The sequence below is a fragment of the Harmonia axyridis genome, chromosome 1 (genome assembly GCF_914767665.1).
Source record: "Harmonia axyridis chromosome 1, icHarAxyr1.1, whole genome shotgun sequence".
NCBI classification, from domain to species: Eukaryota; Metazoa; Arthropoda; class Insecta; order Coleoptera; family Coccinellidae; genus Harmonia; species Harmonia axyridis.
The window spans coordinates 66,420,916-66,448,868 of NC_059501.1; the positions used below are offsets into that span (position 1 = coordinate 66,420,916).

The following is a 27,953-nucleotide window of genomic DNA, read 5'->3' on the forward strand; positions in this document are numbered from 1 at the left end:
TACAATAAAAAAAAATTCCTGTTCTACCTTCGAATTGATGTTTTCATCAAGTTCATAGTTTCCTTATAAAGGAAAAACCCAGATTCATAATCCAAAAGAAAAACCTCTTTTTCATGAAGTTTTAATTAACCTATATAGTTCACATATATATCAAGTAGTATCAATAACTTCTTGAACAAAATCAAATATCCGCCTATAGAGGAATGAGAACCTGAAAAAAAAATTTAAAATTTAAGAATTGTAACTTCCACAGGCATAAAATACTTGATGAATTATCAGTAGAATATACACTAAGCGGCATAGAAATACGAACACCCAGTAAAACTTATTTGTTTTAAATCATTTTTTGTAAACAAGTTATCACAAAAACAACACATGAACAAATTTTCAACCTTACGATTCTCGTTTTTTTTTTTTCAATGTGATAGCTGATAAATTGGATTGGAAAAAATTGTATGGTCAGCATTATCAATAATCGTGTTAGTAAACGTTGTTTGCAAGAGTTAATAATGCGCTAAGTGTGAAGAAATGCAAATTATCGCCAATTAACCGAGTTTGGGCGAGAAGACTAGAGAATAATATTTTTTAGGCACATTAAAAAAAAAGCAAATCTATACATTCAAGCCCTAAGGTTCTGAAAAGTCAGAAGCCTGGGATTCTAGATAGAAAACATTGAAACAAACTTACTGTTGAATTACAACTAATTACTGATCAGGTAGGTATGTACTTTTTGAATTATTAAGAACAAAAAATTTCATTAGTATCAGTGGGACAGTTTTGTCCATTATGTGTTTTCTTTACGACTGAACATACCTAACCTAACTTAATCATCCTAACCTATCAAAAACAAACACTTACTTTGATACCGGTTTACAAATTCCCAAATGGTCCAATGGAATTTCATAGTATTCTCCGTGGCCAAGATTTCCTGATTCAGGAGTTACCAATTGAAAATTGAACTTGAGTGAGGTGAAGTATGTTTTTTTGGTTTCCACAAAAGTGATAATATGGATTGGATTACTCTCGACTACTTTGAGGAACTTTTGATGGATGTTTAGTAGCAAGGGTGAGTTCTCCCTCAGGTCTTTGACTTCGATTGACAATCGAAGGAGAAGTTGACTTGCTGGATTGAATGTAGCTAAATTTGATCCCAAGTGTGGTGTACTGTAGAAAACGATTCCTTTTGTGTTGTTGATAAGTCGATGAACGTTGGGATCGGTACTTTCAGAAGCTGAAAACAAAAAGGATTGAGTAATACACTCTTATTTTAAATTTATTTCAACAGTAGCTCTGATGCCGCTATTAACACGAAATTTAGCAGAGCTGAAAATATGCAGTCATTTGAACTCCTAAACAGAATTCAGAATTAAGTTTCTGTTTGTTCACGTGGTCTCCATTTCATTTTGTCAAAATGAATGTTTCCAAAAACATCAACAAAAAATGAAGACTACTCACTAGGCTATCTGGCAAGCAAAAAAAATGAGGCAAGTCATTTGAATAAATGGACTTATTGACATTTCTTAAAGGTCATTTTTCCAAAATTTCATCGAACTTTTTTCGCGATATGATCTTTAATTTAAACCATTATATACGTCAAAAAGTACCACAGTGACAAGTAGAGTATTTCGAAATCAGAATTTCATGGAGAATAATGATTATGAGTATGATATAACAATTCGGTATCCTCTTTCGAAAAACAGGGTGGTATTGCGTTCACCACTTTTGGACAAGTCTATAGAATCAAAAATAATTTAAGCTTATGCGCTGAGGACTGTCTATTCAGTCAAAATATGAATCGTTCTCCTAGCCCAAAATTTCCAAGAATTAAAGTCGGATCAAGCACTGTTGACTCACTCTCTATATTGGAGACTGGGAACCGGAAAAAGAGCAACAATTAGGAAGGCGGAGTTTTGGTAAAATTCAGGAGATTAATGTTCGAATAGTTCAAGGCTTGATGCGGGATGTACCCAGAAAACTGTGAATTGTTGAAAACCATGGATGTTTGCAGTTATTCTATTCTAAACTTTTAATTAAACCTGTTCTGAGGAGTTGCCGTAAAATCATATTTTCTCTTTGAAATTGTATAAAGAAATTTGTACCAAAACTTTTGGGATATATGATAGTTGTTTGATATCAAGCAATTACCGTTACTATGTGACTACCCTTGGATTTTTCAAGCAAACCAAAATCAAATTACCTTTACAAAGAATATTTTTCACCAATAATCCTCCCATAGAATGAGTCACCCAAATAATGGGCCGACTTCCAACTCCAGCTTGCAGAAGACTCGACATAAGTCTCAAACTCTGTTCTTCAAGGTTCGTCTTCTCAGTTATATGAGGACAGAAGCTGTTCCATTTCGACAGAGTCGTTTCATAGTTAACCCCGATTATTCTCAAGTCATTGCAATCTTCACCCAACCAGTCCCTAGGCCAACAGTACGTGAAGGTGTCCGTATCTCCACTTTTCACCAATTTGTCAGCACCACAAGTATAGCCGCAATCTATGGTCGAATGTCCATTCGTCGGTAAGTCATCTAGAACCATTTCAAAGTCTTTCATTTCGTTGATTTCCTCTTCTTCAAAATCCCTCATGTATTGCCTCGTTCTTGGTTCGCTGCTTTCCATTTCTTTAAATATTCTTTTACGGATGCCTGGCATTGACAGGGTTTGGGATAGCGATTCTGGAAGATAGGGAAAGATTAAAGAAAGAAATCGAGACAAACATTGACGCCAAAAGTCCTTGTGCGTTTGTTATTTTTTGCACAAAAATTCGCATTTCACATTAGCAAATTTTGTCAAGGAACTTTTTATTCACAACAATAGAACATATCAGTTGTTATGAGAACCCGATTATGTAGTTGCAGCAACTAAGAAATTCCACGCTCTATTCACCAGGCAATAGGGTCTAGGTTCCAGCAACAGGCAACTTTCAGACTAAATAATTTAATCACCGAGACTAAAAAATTGCTAGTGTGTGGTTAGCCTTTTAAACTGTTATAGCCTAAGAGCAAGAGGATCATTTGACTACCCCATTTCCTACAAAGCTGATTATTAATGATTGGTCTAAGTGTCAATTTTGTTGTCTTCTGGCAAATATAGGGTTTTTCAATAAAAAAAAAAGTTTCATTTTCATATTAAAAAAAAACTATTAATAAGAAAAATCAATGAATTTTTATTTCATTATAAAGAGGAAGGTATGCCCTTCTGATGGAAAATGATATCAGCTAAATGGCTGCCACGGTTACTGTTGCAATACCATATCCTTTTCATGAAATTTTCCATGACCAATTCTCACATTTGTGGTTGCATGTCCTCGACGACTTCACGAATTCCATCTTTAAGGTTTTGAATCGATTGTGGAGCATTGGCATATAGACCTCAACGTTCACTTGGACCAAAAAAATGTTAAATTAAAAGATCTCGGTGGCCAATTGTGATCACCTTTCGAAAAAAACAAGAAGCAGGAAATTTTTCTTGCAAAATGTAATTGTTTCGTTGCTTGTGTAGCACGTAACTCCCTCTTGTTGAAATTAAGTGTCATCCGGATAAATATCATCCAATCCGGGCCATAAAAAATCATAAATCATTGCCTAATTCTCATGATCGACAAACCTTTGTTTTCGTTAGTATCACAAACTACAGCAGCAATATTCTCAGTTGTTCTTGAGCGACGCTCGCAATTTCGATTCTTCACATCAGAATTTTACCCCAACAACAAATTTTTCTACCAGTTTTACTATTGCCTGCCGAGAAGGTGTTTCACAACGATCAAAAGTTGCTTTAGTTTTGCGAACTGTAACAGCAAAATTTTCAACATTTTATAGTATATTGTAATGAATTTCAACAATTTCAGTGCATTGTTGAAGCTTGTATCGTTCGATTTTTAGTAATGGCGTAGTGTTACTTATCAAATATCAAAAGTGACACCTGCCCAGATAATGAGCTATTCAAAATGAAACCTCTTATCGGAAAACCCTGTACCTTGCATGGGCAGGCTATTCATTACGAATCATTATTATTGTATAGCTGCAACTGCAATAAAGTAGAATTTTCAAGAAAAGAGTGTTTTTACTGGTTAGGCCCGAGATTTATTGAATGAAGTGTAAAACATATGCAATCATTGAATAATTAATAATTTTTTTAAATTTTTTCTAAATATATGTAACAAAACCTATTTGAATTTTGTAGTGAGCCTATATCGTTAGTCCGAGAAATCATCTTCCTTTGTTACAGCACAATCCAATAAGACAAAGAAAACAGCATATAATCAAAAACTTTGTACCACTACTACTCAGTGAAAATACAAATCAGTACTAATACATTCTCGGATTAATTCTATTTAGCTCAATAAAGGGACAGTATTACCTAAGGAAGATCCACATAAGCAAAATTGTCAATTTATAACATACATTAATCAGGCAAAAAGCAGATTAGTTCAGCATTTAGCACATCACACATCAGGCCAAGCTGGATATAATTCCGATTCTTACCTTTATTTTCAGAAGAAGAAGAACGTTGACCCTTACCCATAAGACCTATCGTCAAATCAGACTTTGTTCTCTGACGCCAAGTGAAAAAAACTCCTCCTAAGAGACCATGTACAAAGACCACGTCCACTTTGGGTTTCTTGCTACCTACATAACTTGGATGTAATAGGTAAAGGTACTTCTTGTACAATTCTTCATTATTTTCAAGGTTGCTCAAAGCACGTGCTGCAGGAATCGATATTCTGACGTCTTCGTGTTTCATCCATTCTGCAAGTATTCCGATCCATCCTAAGACAAGATTGATTAGTAGGAAAGAAAACAAAAAACCCTTATTTCTTAAAAATACCTCTTTTTAATCCTAATTAAATTTGAATATGAATAATGCTGAAGGCCGGATTGTTCGATAGAATTTATAAATTCCAAGCTTTTTAGACATGGTCTGAAACAGTTTTCACCTGACGATTGATATACACGTATGGTAAGCATCTTTAGCAGTTTTGCAGACCAAATGTCAAGTGAAACACCGACTAGTCCACGCCTACTGGTCCGAAATCGACTATTTTGAAGTTTTGAATAATTTATATGTATACTATTCTCACCTGTTTTGTATAATTCTTGAAGTATTTCTTTGTGGAAGGATAAATAGGAAATGGTTCTGCTCAAAGCGACATTTATATTAATGTTGTCTCGATGCCTACTGTGTATTTCAGATAGGAGAGGTAGCGCATTCAACTTGACAATGTCTTTTCCAAATGACTCGATGCTGGCATGGTGGAGAAGAGCCTCTAAACACATAGGAAGTACGTTCTGGCCATTCTGCCCCAACTTCATCATTTCCACTGGTATTGAATCATTTTCAACTAACCTACTTGTTTCCTATCATAATTTCATTGCATTAGAATAAATTATACACCATCAAATGAAGAAATACATATGGATTTACAATAAACTTTGACTTAACTAAGTATTAACAATAAAAACACTACAAATTTTACACAATGGGTTATTATTTTATCTACCGAATATCTCAACAAAAAAAATCATGCGGGGTTTGAACTTGGTATTATTTCCAAATGAAATTTCCTCCTCTTCCAAAAAATGGATACCATTTTGTGAAATTTTATTTTTGATTATATTCCTTTATATTTGGCCCTTAAAATTTATGGATCGGCTGCTCAAGCAATAAATGCTAATAAAGCTACTGATTTTGTACCAAAGTTCATGAAAATAGTTTTTAAGTTACCGAAAATACTGTACGGCTAGCATTTCTTTCCGAGTCTACCGATAAAGAAAGCTGTTCCAATGTTGATGAAATTTGGTGTGAATATATGGATCGTGTAGTAAGTGGTTCTTCAAAAATTTCATCTCTTTTGGATATACTTCTAAGTGCAAAAACGTGAAATGCTCGGGTTTCAATAATACACGTTCTACAAATCCGAATTTGGTGAAATTTGAAATAGGCATCCAAATTGGGACATAGCTAACATGCTTCCCAATTTGGAATTAATAGCAAATCTCATTTTTTAACAGATCAAGACAATCATATCATATCAAACTTGTTTACAGTTCTTAGTATAGTGCTTATTGTATAATTATTTCCAATGCAATCTATGAACCATGATATCCTAAGAAATATTTGCAACATTTACTTCACACACCATTCAAACAGTTGAGCTTTTATGAAACCGAATTAAGGTGGTATTGAAGTGAATAGATGACCTCATTAACATTAAGGTGAAAAATATTAGTAATATAAGCCCAAAATAGAACTTCAAAATTCGCATTTTCCATGCTCATTTTGATTCAAATTCGAAATTTGAAACCAATCATAACATTAATGTCAAGATCAAAATAAAAAATTGATCTGTAATGATTGGTATCATCAATCTGCAGTACAATACTGTATGAATAAATATGTATTAAGACATCAAAAAAATATTTCAAGCAATAAAAACTGAGGATTTTTAAAATAACACTAATTAATATTCAAAATGTTGAAAATCAAAGTTATATTTGGCTTAACAATACTTCTTTCAATTTTATTTGGGAAAGATCTCAACATCTAGTTTTTTCAATTGAACCTCGATCTTATATTATCAGAAATGTGTCCATTTTGAAAAATCATCAGTTTTGAGCAAATGAATTCTACAGGTATACATAATAATTAAACATCTATTTCAAGACAATAAATCACAAAAGTGTTAACATATGTATATGCGTTATTTTAAAAATAATTTTTAAAAATGAATAATACACGAAATATCAACAAAAACCAAATGAGAAAAGATGTAGATGATGTGAGTAATGAATCAGTCAATTATTACTTCAGTTAGATATTTATACATGGTGTCACAATGAAAATGAAACAAATGTTTGCAGATAGAAAAAATAAGATTTTGCAATTGTTGTTCAGAATTGTCAATTTTGTTCTTGAGGGTGACATTTTTTAAATAAAAACCATCATCATATCATTTCATCCCTCTGCGCCTCAAGATGGGTCATGCAATATGTTGTTAAAAGGTCTTTTCTATTATTCTATTTTCTATCTATTATGAAATATCCGCAATATGAAATTTTCTTCCACATCTGTTTATTGTAAGCAATATAGATCTAATAAAAAATGAATTATATAAAATACATGTTTACAAGGTTTTATAATTTATCAATGAATTGAGAAGTTCCTTATTCATTCATACACCAATTTGATTACAGAACAATATTTGGAAAAGCTGTTATTTTTCGGCATTTAAAAATTTTCAATTAAAATGTGATTTGAAAATGTATTAAGGTTTAAAATTTGTATGAATGCCAATGTTGATGGGGTTGAAATTCGTACTCAAATGCCTTCAACAGTAGACCCTTCAATCCAGCAAACCCTAAAACAACGAAATTCGTTCAAGAATCATTTGGAAATGTAATAAAATCTCTAACCAATAACATATTGTTTACATATAATTTTTTCATATAAATCCACATGACCATCATGACTGTTTTCGAAATATCTATGAAATTTGGTACAAAAATTAGTTACTACCTTGCATTTATCCCCTTGACAAAAGAATTCTGATCCATGTCATTTAAGAGCTAGAAATATTTGCAATCAAAATGCAAATCAATCAATATTATTTTCATTTAACATCAAATAAAAAATCACAAAATTCAAATGAGTTTTTGTTATATACTTGAATTCCTTAATAAAAGTAAAACGATATGTGGCTGTAACTTTTAAAACAAAGCTAAACAAATTGTAATTATCACAAAATTGTAGAAATACTTTTATATGTGCCTACTGAGAAATTAATTGAGATATAATCAAATATACAGATATATATCAGAAATTAACAGCATCCAAAACATTGTTTAACCACTTTTGAGAAAGTAGAACAAAAATCTCTTTTCCATTATTGTAATGGTCAATAATGTAGAACAATTTTTTACTCATTCATTTACTCACCTCTACTGAAAAGAAGGCCTTTGAAATTAACTCTTCCAAACATGCATGGGTACACCTGTCTGATAGTTTGAGAAGTAATTCTTTCATCTCATTAATAATCATCCTTTCATTATACTTCAGGTACTTCACAGGGGGCTCTTTGAATAAACTCATATTCACATCTTTAATTCTGGCAAGATATATGGCAGCATGCTCATCAATCATATTTGCTAATAGGGAACTGTGACCCTTATTCAAGTTTTTCATCTTACCGAGAGAGCCTAGAGCTTTCTTACGTATGAAATCACTATCACTGTGACTTAAGCCTATTAATCTTTGAGCATACTCAAATTTCAGTGATTCCCACAATTTTGGCATTTTATCAAGTTTCAAATTGTCAAGATAGATGTACTCTGGTTCCAGATTAATCACAGGAACTTTAGGAACGTTTTCCTTGGTATTCTCAAGAATGTTGAGTATTGATAAATCAACAGCATTATTTAATATGCACTTTGTAGTTTTTAGTTGACTGAACATCCAAGCTATGCTGAATATTTTATATGTTAGCAAAATATAATAATTTATTCAACAACAATCTTACTCACCTGGTTACAGCTACAGTCGTGCAACCAATCTTGAAGTATGTTTTTTGTCTGGACATTTCGAATGCTGGAAATTATTTTTATTCGTTTCAGATAGTTTATGAACTACAAAATGTGAAGGTATCTAGTTTTCATCATTTTACTGATTGATTACATTCCATATAACCTAATAAATCCTTATTAGAAATAACACAAGTATTATGAGATTGTCCGATAAATATAATATACTTCTTAATCAACATTGTTACATAAATTATTTATAGTAAAGAAAATCGAGTTGATAAAATTTCAAAAACCATAACATAACCTATCACAGAGTCACAGAACGGCACAACATAAAGAATAATATTATCTCTTTTTAATTTTACTTTATTTTATTCAGTCTTAGCATACTTTCACTTTCGTTGGTCCATTCTTAAAAGATAATTGAGAAAGAAAAAGTTAATTTGAAGCTAATTATTATTAATGGAAATACATTTTATTACAATAAACGCTATCTCAAAGTTCAGTCGGATGCAGTGGCGTACCCAAAGGGGGGGATAAGGGAGAAATTAACCCCCTTACTGAAGGAATATCCATTATAAGTCACAACGTTCAATAATTTAATTGTGTAAAAATTGAATCAACGAATTCATCAACCAGAGGTTATATCAAAGAGCTTGATCTGATCCGACTGTCGTCGGCATAATCATTATTTACTTACGGGCTATAAATGCCAAATTGATGATAAAAATGAACAATCAGATAATGATATATTCTAAAACAAGTTGCAGAATAGGTTCTCATTCCAACAAGAATGCGAAATTCGAAAACGAGCAACGAAATAGCTAGTTTTCGCATGAGTGTTGGAATTGCCTTCTGCAACGTGTATTAGATGATTTTTCTCTATTTCAGTCAAGTTTTGTAGAATATGGTCGAAATTCAATGAAAAATTCAGATTACACATCCTAGTGACATTTGTATTGTGTCTTGGCAGTTGGTCAGTTGGTGTGACTTATTGACTTATAAGATCATCTTTTCGGTGTATCTATTAAAGTATCACAGAAATATTGTGGCTAAAACATAGTTCTATTAATATTAATATTTAATAGGTCTATGGGCTAATCAAAACTCTGTGAGATTTCATTGAAAGTGTAACATCATGATCTCTATTTTGGAGATATTTCAAAATTCTGAATGATGTCCAGGGAAAAAGAAAATATCAAATCAAAACTTAAGAAGTGCCGTGTTCGTTTCAAAACTGATTCCAATACTTCTTTCAGTTTGTCTAAGACTAACCTGAGAGAGAATGACAAGCAAGGTACTTTCAATTATTATTTGTCCAAACTAAAGAGTTTATTTTATCCTTCTTCACGGCAAATAACCAATGAAGCAGAATGTGACAAACCTACTGAAGAGGAGAGACTACCTGATAAAGAAACATGCACAGGCAGTTCAGCTAATATGTCCGACTTATCAAGTCGACACAGTATCGAAAGCACATCAAGACCTTCAAGGGAATCATTGGAAACCGATTTTAATCCAGACAAGATGTCTGGAGATGAACAAAGTGCTTACCACGTGGTTAGATCCGCTCTTAAGTATGGTTACGCTAACCATATAATAAACAAGAACGACCGTGTTTTCTGGCTGCGTAAGTTCCCAGCTATCGAGTCTAGTGATGGCAAAACCGTGAGGAAGCTGAAAAAACACGATGAATACAAATTTCGAAAACGCAAGAGGCCAAGAAAACAGAAATCAACAAATAAATCAACTCAAAGACATATAACCAAAAAGCCAGACACATCAACAGACTCCTCCTCAGAGTCTATACTGAGTAGTCCATATAAAATATGTAAAATAAAATGTGTGTCAAAAAAATGAAATAATGAACTTTATTTTTGAATGATAGAGTAATGATGAGTTTCATAAAACTTTTATCGTGGTGATTTGCTCGATCCATAGAGTAATAAACATAGACAATGTTTATTAATTTCTCTAATTCTGTGGTTATTCCGTTCATTCTTCCACATCTTGTAGAACAAAATCGTGCGAGAATATATCAGAAACGCACAGTTTTCATAGTTATATTTTATTATTATATGTTGGTGCTCCGAACTTTCCGCCACTGCTTTACCTGTCAATTCATCAATTTGCCTCAAAGAAATCAGTTCTCTCAACCGACATTTTTCAATGCAAAAATCACTAAATGATATTCATGGAAATATTTCATTAATTTCAATAAGAATGCAATGAATTAGAGAAAATAATGTATAATACTCGTACAGAAGGCTCATTCTACCACTCGTTCATTCAAAAACTCGCCACTTCGCGGCTCGTTTTTGAATTTTGAACTCGTGGAAGAATATCAATGCCTTCTGCACTTGTATCATAAATAACTATTTTCTGGCACGATCAAAGCATTTCTGTGCCCAATTTCAGTTAATTTTCGACACTTCCACAAATTTCAAACATTCAAACTAATAATCAACGAGTCGATCGGTCAATCAAAGGTTTATGAAACCCATCGTAAGTGATTAAATTCAACTGATTTGAATTTTGAAAAGATATCCAAATTCCGTTGTGAGTCTGCGTTGGTAGACTGTTAGGGACGAATCAGGGATAGGATTCATGACCATTTGACCAATAACAGTGGCCCTATGCGCAAACCATGCGATTTACTTCGTTTATATTGCTCTGTCTAATATTGAATGTTGTTATTCAGAATAAAGTTTTACTATTGAACGAAATCATATAATGAATTACCACCTTTGCTAATTTTTTTTCGAAAGTAATTATGAACTGTTGGATATTTTTAGAGGGCTAAGTGAACCACCCTTCTTCAAGAAATCTAAAAAAGAGTTCAAGGAAAGCAAGAAAGGAGCAGCAGATGGAAATAAGAATAGGTAAAATTTAGCAAGTATGAAATGGACGTAGATATCATAGAAAAAATCAAGAGGAAAAGTATTCAAAGCGACAAAACTGAAAACGGCAAGCATCATAGCATCAATAATCTCAATCCTGACAGAAAGAGAACTGAATTGATCTTCAATAAAATTATTAAAGATATGAAAAATTCAAACGAAGATCTCAACAGATGCAATTGAACGGAATTTAGAAAAAGATTATTGCAACCGTAAATGAATACAAGTGGAATTTCATGCCCAAAAATTGAAAATCGAAATAGTAACATTACATAACAAGAGTTCTAAGGAGCATATTACTCACGACTAGAACAAGTTACAAACAAGCCGCGAAGCGTCGAGGACGTTATTTTAGAAGTGCGTAATTGTCTTACAGCTCGAGTTGTGTACTATAGTTTTCTACGGCCGCACAAGTACGAAACTTCAAAAAGTTATCGGCTACGCGGGCTGTTGTTATACGTTTCCGTGGCAGCTACTGAAGGTTTTATCTTATTGGTTAATCGCCGTGCGATTTACTTTACAGATGCTACCGTATTGGTTGTTGATCGTGCTCTCTGTTTACGGTGTAGTAAATGGTCCAGTTTTACATAACATAGTGCGGCGTAAATGGGTAGTTACATAGTTGGCGAGTTGTAATATTTACTTCATTTTCTGTAGGGAGAGTAGAAAAATAAACTTAATATAGTGCAGTTATAGAATTAAAAACGTCTGAACCGAAGGGTCTGAAGACACATTTAGATTCCTTCTATCAAGCTGAAGGAACATTACTATACATTATACATCAATAATTTTTGAATTCATTATTAGATTTATAATCTTCACAAACTCAGAAAAGCCATGAATATTTTTGTTTATATGTTTTTGAAATCTAAAATGAAATAGGATAATGTCGTTTTTTTACTGAAGTTTTTGTTGTAATATCTCTCAATAAATATTTCAAAATAGAAACCTAAAAATTGTCAACCCTCGGATAATACTGCGAGGTCTAATTCAAAAAATGAAGAATGATATAACCTATCTAGTGTCAAAATATCAAATATTCATAGAAAAATAGTGTTATGACTGTTATGTTCATAGAATCTTAGTCTGCTGTTAATGCGATACTGCGATATAGCTTCTCAAGTTATCATTTTCGATTAGAATTAAAATTACTGGTCTTCTGGTAGTTGTATATTGGGAAGGATATATATCCTGATATTTTCTAATAAACAAATGATATATTTTAGAAATGGCAGAGGAACAGGTATTATGTAAAACCGGTATTTGAAATAATTTTTGGTTTGATTCAGATCAGTATTTACTACTTGACTATTCAAAATTGTTATCTCCTTTATTTTCAAAGGAAATGATATTGATTTTCTAATGAAATAGTTGACTTTCTCATTAATAGTAAATATATTATGTATATCATCTTTACTGTAGGGTTATATAAATAATAATAAAATATGCGAAGATATGCAAAAAAATTTTGTTTTCTTCCTATTAATCTCTTCATAACTGGTGGACGAACATAAAACCAAGATTTAATTCGAGTTTACAAATTTTCTCCTATTTTGTCAAGCATAAATTGTTATTTGAATGCTCTTTTTGTTGAGTTTTGACTGAATTTTATCATTAAAATCATTTCGGAGGATCAATTCCATCAATGTTTTTCAGGAAATCCGACAACTAGAATTACTTTGTAAACAACTTTATGAATCCCAGGATTCTACAATAAGATCAGATGCAGAGAAAGCTCTTCTAGTTTTTCAAGACGGTCCCAATACTTTAGGAAGATGTCAGATACTTTTGGATAGAGGGGATTCTAGTTATGCCCAACTATTGGCTTCAACAACTTTGACAAAATTAGTTTCAAGGAGTTCTCAAGTGTTGAGTTTACAGCAGAGGGTGGATATAAGAAACTATGTCCTTAATTATCTTGCTACTAGACCTAAGTTAACTAGTTTTGTTGTACAAGCTCTGGTCACTCTATTTGCCAGAATAACAAAATTGGGATGGTTTGATAGCCATAAAGATGAATTTATATTCAGAAATGTAGTGAATGATATCACTAAATTTTTACAGGTGAGATTTTCTTGAAATTTAGATAAAGCATTATTTGGATGCTCAATGCATAAAGTCATCATAATATTTTACTCTATTCCTGTGACACTAAACAAATATTGTTCCCAATATTAAATATCTCCTTCATATTGATTTCAAAAGATTTGGCATAAAATTAATAATGATCAGGAAAACTTTGCCTAACAGAATTATTACTATAAAATTTTTTTTTTAATAGTCAGTACTCAGATTATGTTTCTCTAACAATAACTATTATAATTTTTGGGTACCTAATTGATTTTATATAATTTTGTTTTTTTTCTAGGGCTCTGTAGAACATTGTATGATAGGTGTTCAGTTGCTGTCCCAACTAACATGTGAAATGAATCAAATATCAGAATTTGAAGCTAATAGATCAGTTACCAAACATAGAAAAATAGCATCTTCATTCAGGGATACACAACTTTTTGAAATTTTTCGTCTTTCATGCACTCTACTCGGTAACGCAAGAGAAAATTGTAAAAATCTTAATTTCAATGATGAGAGCCAACATGGGCTAATGACACAACTGCTGAGATTGGCACAAAATTGTTTAACCTTTGATTTTATTGGTACTTCTACTGATGAGTCTGCTGATGACTTGTGCACTGTCCAAATTCCAACAAGTTGGAGACCAGCATTTTTAGATTTTGAAACTCTTAAATTATTTTTTGACTTGTACCACTCACTTCCTACTACTTTGTCATCATTAGCTCTTTCATGTTTGGTACAGATCGCTTCAGTAAGGCGATCTCTCTTCAGTAATACAGAAAGGGCAAAATTTCTTACTCACCTTGTTAATGGAGTCAAGCACATCTTACAGAATCCTCAAGGTTTGAGTGATCCACCAAACTACCATGAGTTCTGCCGGTTACTGGCAAGACTCAAGTCAAACTACCAACTCGGAGAACTTGTCATGGTAGAGAATTATCCTGAAGCTATCCAACTGATAGCTAAATTTACAGTTGAAAGTTTGCAGGTAATTATATTGAATTTAATGATTTCTGTTTTTTTTTATAATAAAATTCCCAGATTTCAACATTTTTATTTTAATTTTGGTGAAACTTCATATAATATATAACTAGTTTAAATTTTAATGTTTATTATAAACTTTCACAACAATTGTTTCACCAATGTTATGACTTCATTAGGAGAGTTTATGAAACCAGTTTGGTGAAATATGATGGTAAATAGTAAAAATTTTTATTAATTATATATTATTATGTTTCTTTCATAACTTTACATGCATTTATTGCAAATGCAGGACAATTTGAAAGTCTGCATAAGTGTTGAAACTTGTCCCTAAGTCTATTCACTTATGAGATATCAGTTGAAAGTTGATATAATGCATAAAACACCCTGTATCTCAAAATTGAGCGACTTAGGAGATGTTTTCAACATTGAATCAGACTATCTGAATTGTCACACTGAAAGCATGTACAGGTTATGAAACACCCTCTATATTTTCATCATGAAATGAATTTCCATCAAGTAAATACTGAAATAATCGAAAATTATGGTAAAACTCAAGGGGTAAAATAATTTCAGTTTACTATCCATTTTATCCCTCATATGTTTGATTACATTTAAATCTGGTAAATAAGGTGGTCACGTCAGAACGTTAACGCCTATCTCTTATCTTCTGTTCGACAAGCAACACAATAATGAGTAGCAATCATACTGCCTTGAATAAACAGAAAAGTTGATAGGTTACTATAGGCGATGGGCCCCAAAACTAGTTGTGGAGAGTATTGTATACCAGTTCTCAATACCATTTAATTATGATATGTTCTTGAGAACTGACCCAAATTGGGGGCGCTAGTATAGCTAGAGGGTGAATTTCATAGGAAATATAGTAAAGATAAAGCAAGAAGTAATCCACATGGTCGCAGTTCCCGGAAGGCTTACCGAGCCACAATGACCCCAGTTCAAATAATAATAAAGCAAGAAGTAAACAGAGATGAAAGTATGTTCGCCTTCTTGTATTGGTAACCCTCTAGTTATACTAGAGGTTCGCCTTCTTGGATTGGTTACCCTCTAGTTACACTAGAGGTTAGCCTTCTTGGTTTGGTTACCCTCTAGCTACACTAGCGCCTCCTATAATTTCTCAACTCTTCTACCATTATAGATTATTCGCCGTATCTCTACCCTCCATACTCCACTTCTTTTACCCAAATATGACGCACGCGCTTCAACTTCATTAGATTAGGTTAAATTTTAGGAAAAGCGATGCCATATTAATCTCGCAAACACTTTCACCTGAGTAGTTTAATCAATCTACTCATTTATACCAGAAGTTGTCAAATTATTTGATAAACAGAAAAATTATTGCATTGGGGATTTCAATTGAAATGCATGGATTCTATGCATCTTAATTTCAATCTCTTGAAACATACAGAAGACATCAAGTTGAAATGAACGGATTCCGATTCCAGAATACCTTGAATTTACAATAAATTTCTTATTACAGAAAAAATTTTTTTGAGAATTATTCAAAACATGAACTAAATTATGAATATGAATAAGTTGAAAAAAAATGTTGACTTATGTCAATATACTCAATAATATGTAATTTCAATTCATATTATAATATAATGTTTATTTACTATAAACATAAAAAATTACGGTGTATTGATTGAAATTTCGTTTTATTGAATGTAATTCATGTGAAAATTTAAATTTATTTATCCTCTTTAAGACCCGCCTCTGATTTTCATCTAGCATCGTAGATCAAATTTTGAATAATAATCATTTTTTTTTTCGATTTTTATAGAAATAGTTCTCAGTACAGTACAGTACCATCATTATTTGAATCACTCCCAGAAGCTGAAAAAAGAAGAAGAAATTTCGGGGAATTTCTGTATAACTTCCTCCTTTTTCTGTTTCATTGCCCCACTGGGATAATCTCTTTTTCTTTCCCTCATTTTTTCCACAAATTAATCTTCTTAACTGATAATCATAAAAACAAGTTTTTATTACTATATTTGAACGTTATGAATCTCGTGTACAGATTGAAATAAAACACATACAAGTTGTTTTTCCCTTAAACTGGGGAATCCCACAACTTCTGGTGGATAAATTTCGCTCTAATAAAACTTGGATAAGAAGTAAACTGTCGTCAGAAACTTGGCTAAGCAATTATTCTCAAAAATTATATTAATCTATACAAAATTTTGGATGGAATTTTTAAGGATTTTTGTTTACAAACTATTGTATCATGGTACGGTATACGAAAGTATGTATTACCGCGAATTAGTTTTTTTCTGAAAATTAGATACTTTCAATCAGTAAACTTGCCAAATGTACGATACTTAAATAAAGAAAAAATCAATGGAAATTCTGGTGCAAAAAGTTGAATATTATAACAAATATAATATATCCGCCAGTATATCTAAAGGAACCTTTAGACTTTTATTCAATTAAATCTTTAAAAAACAGTAGCTTGTATCCAATTACAAGTTACAGATCTTACAATTCCAAGAAGGAATAGAAATCATTAAAATCAGTAAAATTTATTGTTATTTATAAGTTATTTCTTGTATACAATTCCATCATTCAATTTTTATTTATTGTTTGTTTTTCAAAATCATACTCTTCTTATCATATTCAGATATGCTGTGTAATTTTGTTGAGATGAATATTAAAAATGGAGAAATTTTCTAGAATAGAATGCAAACACAACAGTAAAAACTTGTGTATAGTGTACAGAAATGTTGGATAACTTTCTTTTTTTGAAATTCTTTATTTATACTATGTGTTTCTTAGTTCCTTTTGATTTCAAGACAATAAAAATATTAAAATTCATTCAAAACTTAATGCATTATCATTGTTTTTTATTTCAGATGTGGCAATTTGCTCCGAACAGTGTCCATTATTTATTAAGTTTATGGCAGAGAATGGTCGCTTCCGTGCCATATGTGAAAGCTACAGAGCCACATCTTCTGGAAACTTACACTCCTGAAGTAACTAATGCTTACATTACATCTAGATTGGAATCAGTAGCGGTTGTTGTCCGCGAAAACCTAGAAGATCCACTTGATGAACTGGGAATGGTACAGCAACAGCTTGAACAAATCTCAGTTATAGGAAGGTGCGAATACCAGAAAACTTGCACACTTTTAGTGCAGCTATTTGATCAGGCGGCTAGGGCTTATCAAGATTCTTTAGGAGAACCCCAGCAACAAATAGAAATAACGATTCAAGAGGGTGAGTTGGTTTTGTTGAAGATCACAAGTTTTCTGACGGGGAAACCAGAATTTTTGTATATAATTTCAAATAGATTCAAATTGAATTGTATTATTCACGCAACAGAGAACAGAGAATTGTATGAAGAAAATCCAAAACTTAATATAGGACTATACTGCAAAAATATTTTTCAGAGATCCTTTTATACAATGTTAAAAAAGGACATTCTGAAAATTTGTTTAGCATTTCTAAAACAAAACTGATGCTTTTTCAATTTTAGGATTGTTCCATGTTTATGTTCAGTAGAGTCATAGGGTTACTTGAAAACAAGTAGATACCGCAGAATCCTTAAAAAGATTTGTTAAACAAAATATCTTATTTTTGAGGTGCAATTTATAATTCATTTTTGAATAAATCATACTTCTAACAACTGTTGATAAAGATTCAAAAATAAATATAATTAATTGTTATTGATTACAACCTATACAATTCATCATTTAAGGATGTGCTTATTTTCTTTAGAATATAAAGGGTGTCCTAAGTTTCAGTGACCATTTGAAGTTTCTGGAGAACTTGAATTGTTTGACTGAGAATTATGATAATATTCATAGAGTAATAAACATAGATAGAGGAAGTATACGCAATTTGTACCGGGTTTTTCACCATAATTTGACCCCCCCTTTAACTTTGTTACTAAAACAGGTACAAAAAAATGTTTTCTACAAAAGTTTCACGAAATCGACTAGTGTTTTTTAAAATGATTTCACAAAACGAAATATATACAGTGGGCCACATATTGATAGCAACTTCATTTTTTCAAATGGAAAACCTTGTAAATTTTTATATATTTGAATAGCTCTTTTTCCCCTGATTTCAAATATATAACATATGTTTGGCTTATCTCTCTTATTCTGAGTACCACAGAGTTTCAAATTTTAAGAACCACCTGGCATGCAAGCTGGCAGTTTTCAAGTGGTAGGCTGCGATAACTCAGAATGATCTTTTTTGAGTTATCTCGTTGGCAATTTGACTATATGTCATATCGTTGCCAACGAGATAACTCAAAAAAGAGCATTTTGAGTTATCGCCGCCTACCACTTGAAAACTGATTACTGAGCATGCTAGGTGGTTCTTAAAATTTGAAACACTGTGGTACTCAGAATAAGAGAGATAAGCCAAACATATGTTATATATTTGAAATCAGGGGAAAAAGAGCTATTCAAATATAGAAAAATATACAGGGTTTTCCATTTGAAAAAATGAAGTTGCTATCAATATGTGGCCCACTCTGTATATATTTCGTTTTGTGAAATCATTTTAAAAAACATTAGTCGATTTCGTGAAACTTTAGTGGAAAACATTTTTTTGTACCTCTTTTAGTAACAAAGTTAAAGAGGGGGTCAAATTATGGTGAAAAACCCGGTACATGTTCCCAACATGGTTAGATTACGTTTTCGGATTGTGATATATTTTCAAATCCACAATTTTACTATATCATTATGAATGTATATTATATTGAATGAAATATATTCATTTGAGGGATTCCCGATTAAATATGCAAATTTGAATATTTGGAATCCAATATTTTTCCTAATTGTTGAATTTATAATAGCAGAATATTCATTATTTTCTGTATCTACTTGCTTAAATCCAAGGTTTGGCAACTTTTGCTCTCCTAGTGTCATAGGTTGTTTCACGTCTTTTGGCGCGCTTGAAGTTTGTTTTCTGAATTTCTGATATATTGAGGTATTTATTTCAATATGTTTTGAGTTAATATGAAACGTTGATTCACTATGGGACATAAGAAGTGCGTTCTTTGTGGAGAAACTTGCGAATTGAGTGAAATATCGTATCACTGATATGTTTTCATTTCCGCGCGCTTCTTGTCAAATTTGATAATTCATGTTAGTGACAACATTTGCTTACTGAAAATGACATATGCTCCCTCTATCTTGTATGTTTATTAGTCTGAGATAATATTCAATACTTACTTACAATGTACAATAAAATCTCAAATAACTTGGAAATTATTGAATTTAGGAGCTTGACCACATTAGTATACTATCATTATTTTTCCTTGCAGAATTCAAAAGAATCGTTGACAAATAGGGTTCTAATTTGAAAAACAAAATTTGCGATCGAATTTTCGACACAATATTTGAAATACCCTTTTTTATATTCAAAAGTTGCGCGGCATTCACATTGCACATTCTTTTAGTTTAGGATATTGAGAATAAGTAATATAATACAACGCCGACGAATTTTTTTATTTTGTTGATTCCATTTTTTTTTGAGCTCCATATTATCACAAATAAACATGCCAAGTTCCATCAAAATCAGTTTTTGGATAATTAATAAAAAACTGCTAAACTCTGACAGCCTGTATCTTGAAAACAAAATAGGACAAATGGTTAGAGAAAAAAATATTCTTATTTTACCTGATCTTTAGTATTTGACGTTTAAATCCAGTGTTAAATCTTATAACAAATTTATTTAATTTTATTCGATTTCAGGTCGACTCACGTGGTTAGTGTACATAATTGGTTCTGCCATTGGGGGCCGAGTATCTTTCAATAGTAATGAAGAACACGATAATATGGATGGAGAGTTAGTTTGTAGAGTTTTACAGCTTATGAATCTAACTGATGCACGGTTGGCTCAAGGTGGTTGTGAAAAAATAGAACTGGCAATGCTAAGTTTTTTCGAACAATTTCGTAAAATATATGTAGGTGATCAAGTGCAAAAGAATTCAAAGGTCTATAGGAGACTTTCAGAAGTATTGGGCCTCAATGATGAATCAACAGTGCTCAGTGTTTTCATAAGGAAAATGTGAGTATGAAATTTTGAAATTTCAATTATATACAGGGTGGTCCAATAAAAACTTAACATCTTGATTTTCCGACTTTAAAATGAAAATGTGGAAAATCTCTATGACCCGTCAATTTCTGATTTGCGGGGGAAAAACTTTTCCACTTTTTTCATCCTCGTAACTTCCACTTGAATAGGGATGAGGGATGTTGCAATAACTAAAAATAATAATAATTTTGAAGATCGTGTAGAATACTATCTAACCATAAAATTTCGCTTCAAAATATCCATCGATAATCACATTACATCTAATTGATAATTCAGCTTAGTTATACATGCCTGAAACTCAGAAAATTCATTGCATCAAGCAACTTATTTATTTAAACGGCAAGCCAATTTACAATCACATAGCAAGATACAAAGTAAAAATACATGTGTACACATTAATGTAATTATAGGATTAATACAAATAAGAGGAGAGAAAAAACAAATAATAATTACAACTTTCTAACAGCTTTTCTAAAGGAAGCCAATGATGAATCGAACAGTTCAAGTTTGTTGCTGTGACTGTTTGCTGATCTCATTGTTTTATTAAGAGCCTCATTTTGACCATAATTTGTTCTGCAGAAAGGAATCTTGAAAATGTCACTATTTCTATTTTTTTCTTACATTTACTGAGAGCAAAATAAGTTCAACAATTTGAGGACAATCGATACAGGGATTGATAATTTTATGGAGGAATATCAGACGGATTTCTAATCTTCTATGTGTTCAAATGTTTAAAATCAAAGTTTTTAATATTTGTGGGTAAAAATATTCATCTCTATTCATTCTCAAGTTGTAGCTACAGTATCTCAAGAATTTATTTTGGGTACTCTCTAAGAGTTCAATAGCAACTTTATAGAGTGGTGACAAAATGACAGAGTTATATTCGAGTATGGACCTCACTTGTGCACAACAGATAATCTTGAGAGAGATGACAGACAGTTCTCTTGCTGAACAGTTGCAACTACAACCACTGAAAGAAGTTTATCGAAATTAAAACTGATAAAAATTGTTTGCCCTAATAAAGGCTACAAAAGTGTATCTTTGATTTGAATTGTTTGTATTATTGAACTCCTAGTAACATAAAGTATAAATAAGAATTTTCAGTTATAATAATAATAATAATAAACAAAGTTTATTTCAAATAAAGAAGATACAATGTTACAATGTCACATTATCCACCTGAATTGAAATAGTGTCACTGGGTTCAACTCCCATTAATTATATTTATTTCTATTTTTGATATCATAATTCAAAAATTCTTCTATTGTGTATGGTTCAATTTGCAGCAATAGTTTGTAGATTTGCCTTTTGAATAACTTAAGGTTTGATGAATCTTTTATGAAGTTTGCCATCTTATTATAGTATGTACTTTATACATCTATACTCAGGACCTCCCTCTGTTAGTGTGAGCCGATGTTTTGGAAATTTTAATTCTACTGTTCTTGTGTTATATGTGGTGGGGGTTTTGGTTTCAAAGTTGTTCTTATTCTTGAAGAGGAATATCAAACACTCCTGGATGTGTATGGCAGTTGCCGTAAGTAATCCATTTTTCAGGAATACTCCTCTGCATGTCTCTCTATTCGTCATTCTCATAATCGTGCGAATTGCTCGCTTTTGCATCTTAAATACTTGTTCCATATTACTTGCTCCTCCATAAAACATGACGCCATATCTTAGCTTGGATTCAAAAGTTGCTTGATAAATAATTTTCATTGATGCACTGTCTAGGTAATTTTTCAGGATACCTAAAGAATAGCATATCGATCCCAGTTTGATGGACAGCTTTGATATATGTTCACTCCAGTTTAGGTTTTCATCAATTGTGTGTCCCAAAAAGCAGCCCGAGGTCTGTAGGGACATTTTGCCATCATTTAGAATTTAGATGGATGTGAGACGGAGTTTCAAATCCTGAATGTGAGGGTTTTAGTAGAATAGCGTATGTTTTCTCTACGTTAATGCACAACTTATTAATTTCAAACCATTTTGTTGCCTCTTGCAAAGTTGTTCGTACTAGGTTCGCGATTTCAGGGAAGGTATCTGCTTTCAGTGTGAGATTTATATCATCTGCATAGTTGATCATAAATGTATGATGATTCAGTTTTATGTTGTCTGGTAGGTCATTGATAAAGATGATGAACCTTATAGGTCCCAAAATGCTGCCCTGTGGCACTCCAAGTTGTAAGAGTGTCCCTTCAGATATAGTTTTTTTACCATTTCCATTAATAATTACTCGCTGTTCACGATTTGCTAGGTAGGATTCGAACCATTTTTTCTCTATTCCTCTTATTCCATACATTTCTAATTTTATTAGTAGATATTTGTGTATCAAGGCATCGAAGGCCTTGGAAAGATATATAATATATAAGTATTGTTATTTTAATCAAATTTGAGCACTCGAACACCTTTTGATACAGGGCCCCCGCTAGGGCACTGGTGAGAACCAGATAGATAAAGATAACTTGTTTCTATCTTCCAGTGATATAAGCCAAAGGCATTAATGCAGCAAAACAATTTATTCGATTTTTTTTAGAATAACCAACCTAAAGTATTGGGGCCGAAGTGAGCAAATCATCAGTAAAACACTTCAGCTTTTCAATGATTTATCAATAGGATTCAGTTGTGTAAGAAAACTTGTAAAATTGGACGAAGTTCAATTCATGCTCAACAGTCATACAAGCGAACATTTTCCATTTTTGGGTAACAATGTGGCCATTACTGAAATGAGGTGTCGATCAATGTTCTACACTTCACTTGGACGGTTATTGCTGGTGGATTTAGGAGAAGATGAAGATAAATTTCATACTTTCATGATTCCATTAACAGGTGAGTTGAAAATATGTCGAAAGAATTTACTGATCAATGTTGAAGATATCAATAGGTATATTCGAGTCAGTAGAAAATTTCAAATTGCTTTTTGTATCAACAGCTTCGTTTGAAAATATTGGCTCAATGTTACCACCAGCAGAGACGCCACCATTTGACTCTTCATCATTATTTGACGGAGCTAAAAAAGCACTTATTGGATTAGCAAGGGACTTGAGGGGTTTAGCTTACTCCTTCAACACTAAAACGTCTTATATGATGTTGTTCGACTGGATGTATCCTTTCATTGATTGATGATAATAAGCATCATTATTTCATTACACTTCATCAATAGAAAAAAACACACTGAAGCTACATGAAATGAAACGGTGCCAATTTTCATGAATTGAAAATAAATTATAAAGATTCAAAGTCTGATATGGAATAAGGTTCTTATTCTAATAGATATTCGAACAAGTGTTTTTTGAATAATTTAATGTTCTAAATTGACTTAATCCAAAAAAACATTTAAATAGGTTAGGTGACGTCATTCGCAATACAACTAGGGCTTATTTTTCTCAATAATTTAATTCCTTAACAGTGTTAAAGATATCCAAGCTATACGCCTATTTTACTGAGAGCAATTGAAATTTGGTATCATGATCCTCAAGTAACAACTCCAATCTTGAAATTGTTTGCCGAATTGGTTCAGAACAAATCTCAAAGACTACAATTTGATGTTTCTTCGCCCAATGGGATTTTATTATTTAGAGAAGCAAGTAAAGTGATATGTAGTTACGGTGAGTATTCTCCAAACTATATTACATTTCGTATGTATTTAGATTTTATTCTCTTTGCTGATGCTGGATTTTACAAAACTTTTATTGTATCATAATAATAATCAAATTTAAGCGATTTTTGGATAAACTGTAGAATTCAAATGAAAATCAATGAGTTGATCGATTGATCAATGTTTTGTGAAACACAATGAGATTATTTAATTAGATAATTTCAAGGTTTAAACCTAATGCATCTAGTATAAATGGAATTTTCAAAAGTTAATTTTGAAACGCTAAATTGAAGAGAAAGATCTCCCTATAATTTTTGCACACAAATTGCTATTTGATTGCATTCCAGGTAGTAGAATATTAACAACAGAAGTACCAAAGGATCAAATATATCCCCTAAAGTTGAAAGGTATTTCAATTTGTTTTTATATATTGAAAGCAGCACTTTGTGGGAATTACGTCAATTTTGGAGTATTTAGGCTTTATGGAGATGAAGCTTTAGACAATGCTTTGAATATGTTTGTCAAATTATTATTATCTATTCCACAATCGGATTTATTGGTAAGTGCAATTGAATATTATGTTATTTACTGTATACTATAGACGTAATTAACATATGTTTTAGGATTATCCCAAATTATCCCAGACTTACTATGTACTTCTAGAATTCCTAGCACAGGACCACATGAGTTTTTTGGCAACCTTGGAACCGCAAGTCTTTTTATATATCCTTTCTTCTATATCAGAAGGCCTTACTGCCTTAGGTGGGACACTGAATTATTATACAGGTCGGTACTGTTCAGGGACATACATAACATCGAAGCACCTATAGATATATTTTACCCAACATACAAGAGATTAATTTAAAAAAAAAATCAGTGAAGAACAGAAGTTTTCAAATTATCAGAAATTTTAAATTATCATATATTCACGGAACCCCTGTGCTAAATTTACTCATTAACTAACTCAACCATGGTATTCGAAGTCCAAACCTATAGCGAAGATTTCAAGTTTGTTTTCTTGTTAAAGAGTTATGTTTTTACGAACGGACATAAGCGTATTTGAGGACGAATTCTTCATCTGTGAGTCGAACCTTATCGTTTTACACCATCCCCAGCTCAAAATTCGAAGGTTACATACAAATGGTAGAGTGAAGATGTTTTTTTCTTCTGTTAAACTACAAAGTTTTACTTAGGGTGAATTACATGTAGAAATTATTACTAGTGATTCGAAAAAGCATAATAATTTATATTTAGCTAAAAAATAAATTAAACTACTCATAATCAATATTCCAGTTACGATGCATTGTAGGATTTCAAATTGGTCTGGACTGCTACCTGAACAAACCTGATTGAAGTTTCTATTAGCTTTCACTTGAATATTAATATATATTTCGTAAATTCATCACACATTCATTTCTACAATAAAAATAAAATCATCATAGCTATGCTTTTGTATTTATTCTCATTTTTCATGTGTTATATCTTTTGTTCATGTAGTGGTATGCAATATAAACAACAATCAAATTTCTAATGTCGTAGAAAATGTGTAAAATGAAACACACAAAGTTGCTTCAACGTGATAAAGCAAATTTGAATTCAAGTTTATATATGTCTCTGACTGTGCCTGCCTGATAAACTAATCTAATTTTCTTCATCTTACTAACTTTATCGCATGAAAAATAGTTTCATGAAATCTATGTACTCTTAAAGTATCACTTTCTTATAATATTTTGATATAAAGAACAACTGAATGGCATTTGTTTTTATTCTAAACTATATGGAAAATGTATTTCATAAATAGATAAAACTCAATTTTTAATTTTTTTCTGGTTTAAAATTGAATTCAAGTCAAATAAAATCAATTCTCCACTCTATATATATGTATATATATACATTTCAAATGATCTTCCAGAAACGTAATGATAGTCATTATTCACTACTGAAAATGTTTTAATTCAATCAATGGTGTAGATGGAGGATTATGCAAATAATTGAGTACATTTCTCATATTATAATTTTCAATAAATCATTTCTATAATATGAATGTGTTGTTGTTGCATTGTGTACATTTTTATAAATGTCATTAGTCTAAAATCTCAATTCATTTTTGGCGATACAGTGCACTATTTCATTTTATTCATTCATAAAAAGTGTGAAAGTCCTGTAGTTTCTTTGTTATACTTTTTCTTGTAAACTCATCATTGGTATTTTCATGATTTTATGAGATAAATGTTGCAGATACGTTGGTGTGTACAGGATGCTGTGCTATTTTAGATCATATAGTTACATACTTATTTAAACAGTTAACTCAAAAGGGTGAGGTTACTTATTTAATAGGAAGTCTGAAATTATTTATATAAATTATTTTTTAGCTTATCCAAATAAGAAGGCTAGGATAGGAATGACTCCAAACAGTGATATGTTTTTAAAAGTTTTGGAGATGCATCCTGAAATACTTCAACAAATTTTGAGTACTGTTTTGAATGTGATAATGTTTGAGGACTGTAGGAACCAATGGTCAATGTCAAGGCCACTTTTAGGTCTAATTTTACTGAACGAAGATTATTTCAATCAAATGAGGGAGAACATTCTCCGAAGCCAACCTCCAGACAAGCAATCTGCAATGGCTCAATGGTTTGAAAATCTCATGGATGGTATAGAAAGAAATTTATTAACTAAGAATAGGGATAAGTGAGTATTTAGTAATTTATATCTATTTTTGATGCAAATACGTATGATACTCTTAAAGATCATTGTTCCTGGTGATATAACTCAACTCTAAATTTTCCTATTCATCAAAATAAAAAAAAATTGAGATGTGAATGCTGCAAACTAAAAAAAAAGTTAGATAGGGTTCATGTAATATGAGAGGAGTGTTATTTGCCAACATTTTAAGTTTGCAGATCTGATCAGCCCATTTTTCAAACATTATGTACCGCAATTTTGATTGGTTTTCACGATTTTGTTGCAGATTCACGCAAAATTTGTCGATGTTTAGGAGAGATATCAATGACTCGCTTAAAGGTCCAAATATTAGTACTTCCGTTATAGACATGATGACTTCATAGTGAAACGCCATTTTGGAAAGAGGACTTTGGGATTAAGAAAGTACAAGTGTAGTGAGAATAACTGAATTATTCTGTTATGCAGGTTTTGTTGCATTTTATTTGAAAATAATTCTCATTGTGTTGTGATGTTTGGATGTGTGGATAAACAATTGATTGTTGGATGTTTGGAGCGTTTTATATTTATATTTACATCAGAATGTAAAAATTTGATGAAAATTCTATGATGGAATCAACAATAAAGATTTTGAGTATATATAATAGTATTATTTATTTCTTTATTATATTTCAGCTTTCCCAGGCTAGACTTCTTGTCGTCCTGGTTGGTCATCTCACTTTCTAGATAACGTATTAATTGTTGATAACATCTGCTAGGTGTATAATTTCTTTGATGTGAAAAAATTCATCTAAGATATCTGGTGGTATGTAGTTTTTCTGCCTTGCTTGTTATAAGTGAATATTTCCTCTTGAAAGATACTGAGGCCCTTGTTTTATTAATCCGATTCTCAAAAACACTAGAAAGATCGAGTAGGATTAAAGTTGTTAAAAAATTCAAATGAGTCTATACAAATATTAAATTATAAAACTCGGTAAAAGTATACATATAAACAAAGATATCATACAATATGAAGGCGCATTAGTTACAGTGTTTACTAATTTAATATTTTTTAATACATAATTCAACAAATCATCAATACATTGATGTTCCCATAGAATGAATATGTTTCGCAAAAAATTACTACAGT

General features: G+C 31.6%; 3 protein-coding genes across 6 annotated transcripts; 2 read left to right on the forward strand and 1 right to left on the reverse strand.

Moving 5' to 3' along the window:
* Nucleotides 1-105: 105 nt before the first annotated feature.
* LOC123670966 (protein SERAC1) lies at nucleotides 106-8,869 on the reverse strand. Of its 3 annotated transcripts, none has more exons than XM_045604573.1 (7): nucleotides 8,528-8,869; nucleotides 7,944-8,469; nucleotides 5,089-5,365; nucleotides 4,529-4,777; nucleotides 2,198-2,683; nucleotides 859-1,231; nucleotides 106-211 (listed from the first exon to the last, which is right to left on the reverse strand). In XM_045604573.1, the coding sequence occupies exons 1-7, from the start codon at nucleotides 8,581-8,583 to the stop codon at nucleotides 151-153; spliced, it is 2,028 nt and encodes a 675-aa protein (XP_045460529.1). In that variant the 5' UTR covers nucleotides 8,584-8,869; the 3' UTR covers nucleotides 106-150. The 3 variants fall into 3 exon arrangements, with proteins under 3 accessions (XP_045460529.1, XP_045460530.1, XP_045460528.1); XM_045604574.1 differs by having other exon boundaries at nucleotides 4,493-4,777; nucleotides 7,944-8,464; nucleotides 8,528-8,868; XM_045604572.1 differs by having other exon boundaries at nucleotides 4,493-4,777; nucleotides 8,528-8,867.
* Nucleotides 8,870-9,617: 748 nt separating this feature from the next.
* LOC123670967 lies at nucleotides 9,618-10,389 on the forward strand. Its single transcript, XM_045604575.1, has 2 exons — nucleotides 9,618-9,824; nucleotides 9,900-10,389. The coding sequence occupies exons 1-2, from the start codon at nucleotides 9,701-9,703 to the stop codon at nucleotides 10,385-10,387; spliced, it is 612 nt and encodes a 203-aa protein (XP_045460531.1). The 5' UTR covers nucleotides 9,618-9,700; the 3' UTR covers nucleotides 10,388-10,389.
* Nucleotides 10,390-12,502: 2,113 nt separating this feature from the next.
* LOC123670969 (exportin-7) lies at nucleotides 12,503-27,463 on the forward strand. 2 transcript variants are annotated; one of them, XM_045604577.1, is made up of 13 exons: nucleotides 12,503-12,670; nucleotides 13,084-13,491; nucleotides 13,796-14,488; nucleotides 17,352-17,715; nucleotides 20,208-20,523; nucleotides 23,081-23,373; nucleotides 23,477-23,648; nucleotides 23,962-24,152; nucleotides 24,490-24,701; nucleotides 24,766-24,928; nucleotides 26,381-26,458; nucleotides 26,515-26,833; nucleotides 27,114-27,463. In XM_045604577.1, the coding sequence occupies exons 1-13, from the start codon at nucleotides 12,656-12,658 to the stop codon at nucleotides 27,208-27,210; spliced, it is 3,321 nt and encodes a 1,106-aa protein (XP_045460533.1). In that variant the 5' UTR covers nucleotides 12,503-12,655; the 3' UTR covers nucleotides 27,211-27,463. The 2 variants fall into 2 exon arrangements, with proteins under 2 accessions (XP_045460533.1, XP_045460534.1); XM_045604578.1 differs by having other exon boundaries at nucleotides 12,504-12,670; nucleotides 24,766-24,904.
* The last annotated feature ends 490 nt before the right edge of the window (nucleotides 27,464-27,953 follow it).

What these genes read in the sequence shown, in the direction of transcription:
- LOC123670969 (XM_045604577.1), top strand. An exon ending in ATATCACTAAATTTTTACAG is followed by an intron (nt 13,492 to 13,795) that starts GTGAGATTTTCT and finishes TTTTTTTTCTAG; the next exon opens with GGCTCTGTAGAACATTGTAT. An exon ending in TTCCACAATCGGATTTATTG is followed by an intron (nt 24,702 to 24,765) that starts GTAAGTGCAATT and finishes CATATGTTTTAG; the next exon opens with GATTATCCCAAATTATCCCA.
- LOC123670967 (XM_045604575.1), top strand. Translation starts at nt 9,701, where the DNA reads ATGATGTCCAGGGAAAAAGAAAATATCAAATCAAAACTTAAGAAGTGC. An exon ending in GAGAGAGAATGACAAGCAAG is followed by an intron (nt 9,825 to 9,899) that starts GTACTTTCAATT and finishes CCAATGAAGCAG; the next exon opens with AATGTGACAAACCTACTGAA.
- LOC123670966 (XM_045604572.1), bottom strand. Translation starts at nt 8,583, where the DNA reads ATGTCCAGACAAAAAACATACTTCAAGATTGGTTGCACGACTGTAGCT. An exon ending in TCAAGAATTATACAAAACAG is followed by an intron (nt 4,778 to 5,088) that starts GTGAGAATAGTA and finishes ATCTTGTCTTAG; the next exon opens with GATGGATCGGAATACTTGCA. An exon ending in ATTTGTAAACCGGTATCAAA is followed by an intron (nt 212 to 858) that starts GTAAGTGTTTGT and finishes TTTTTTTTTCAG; the next exon opens with GTTCTCATTCCTCTATAGGC.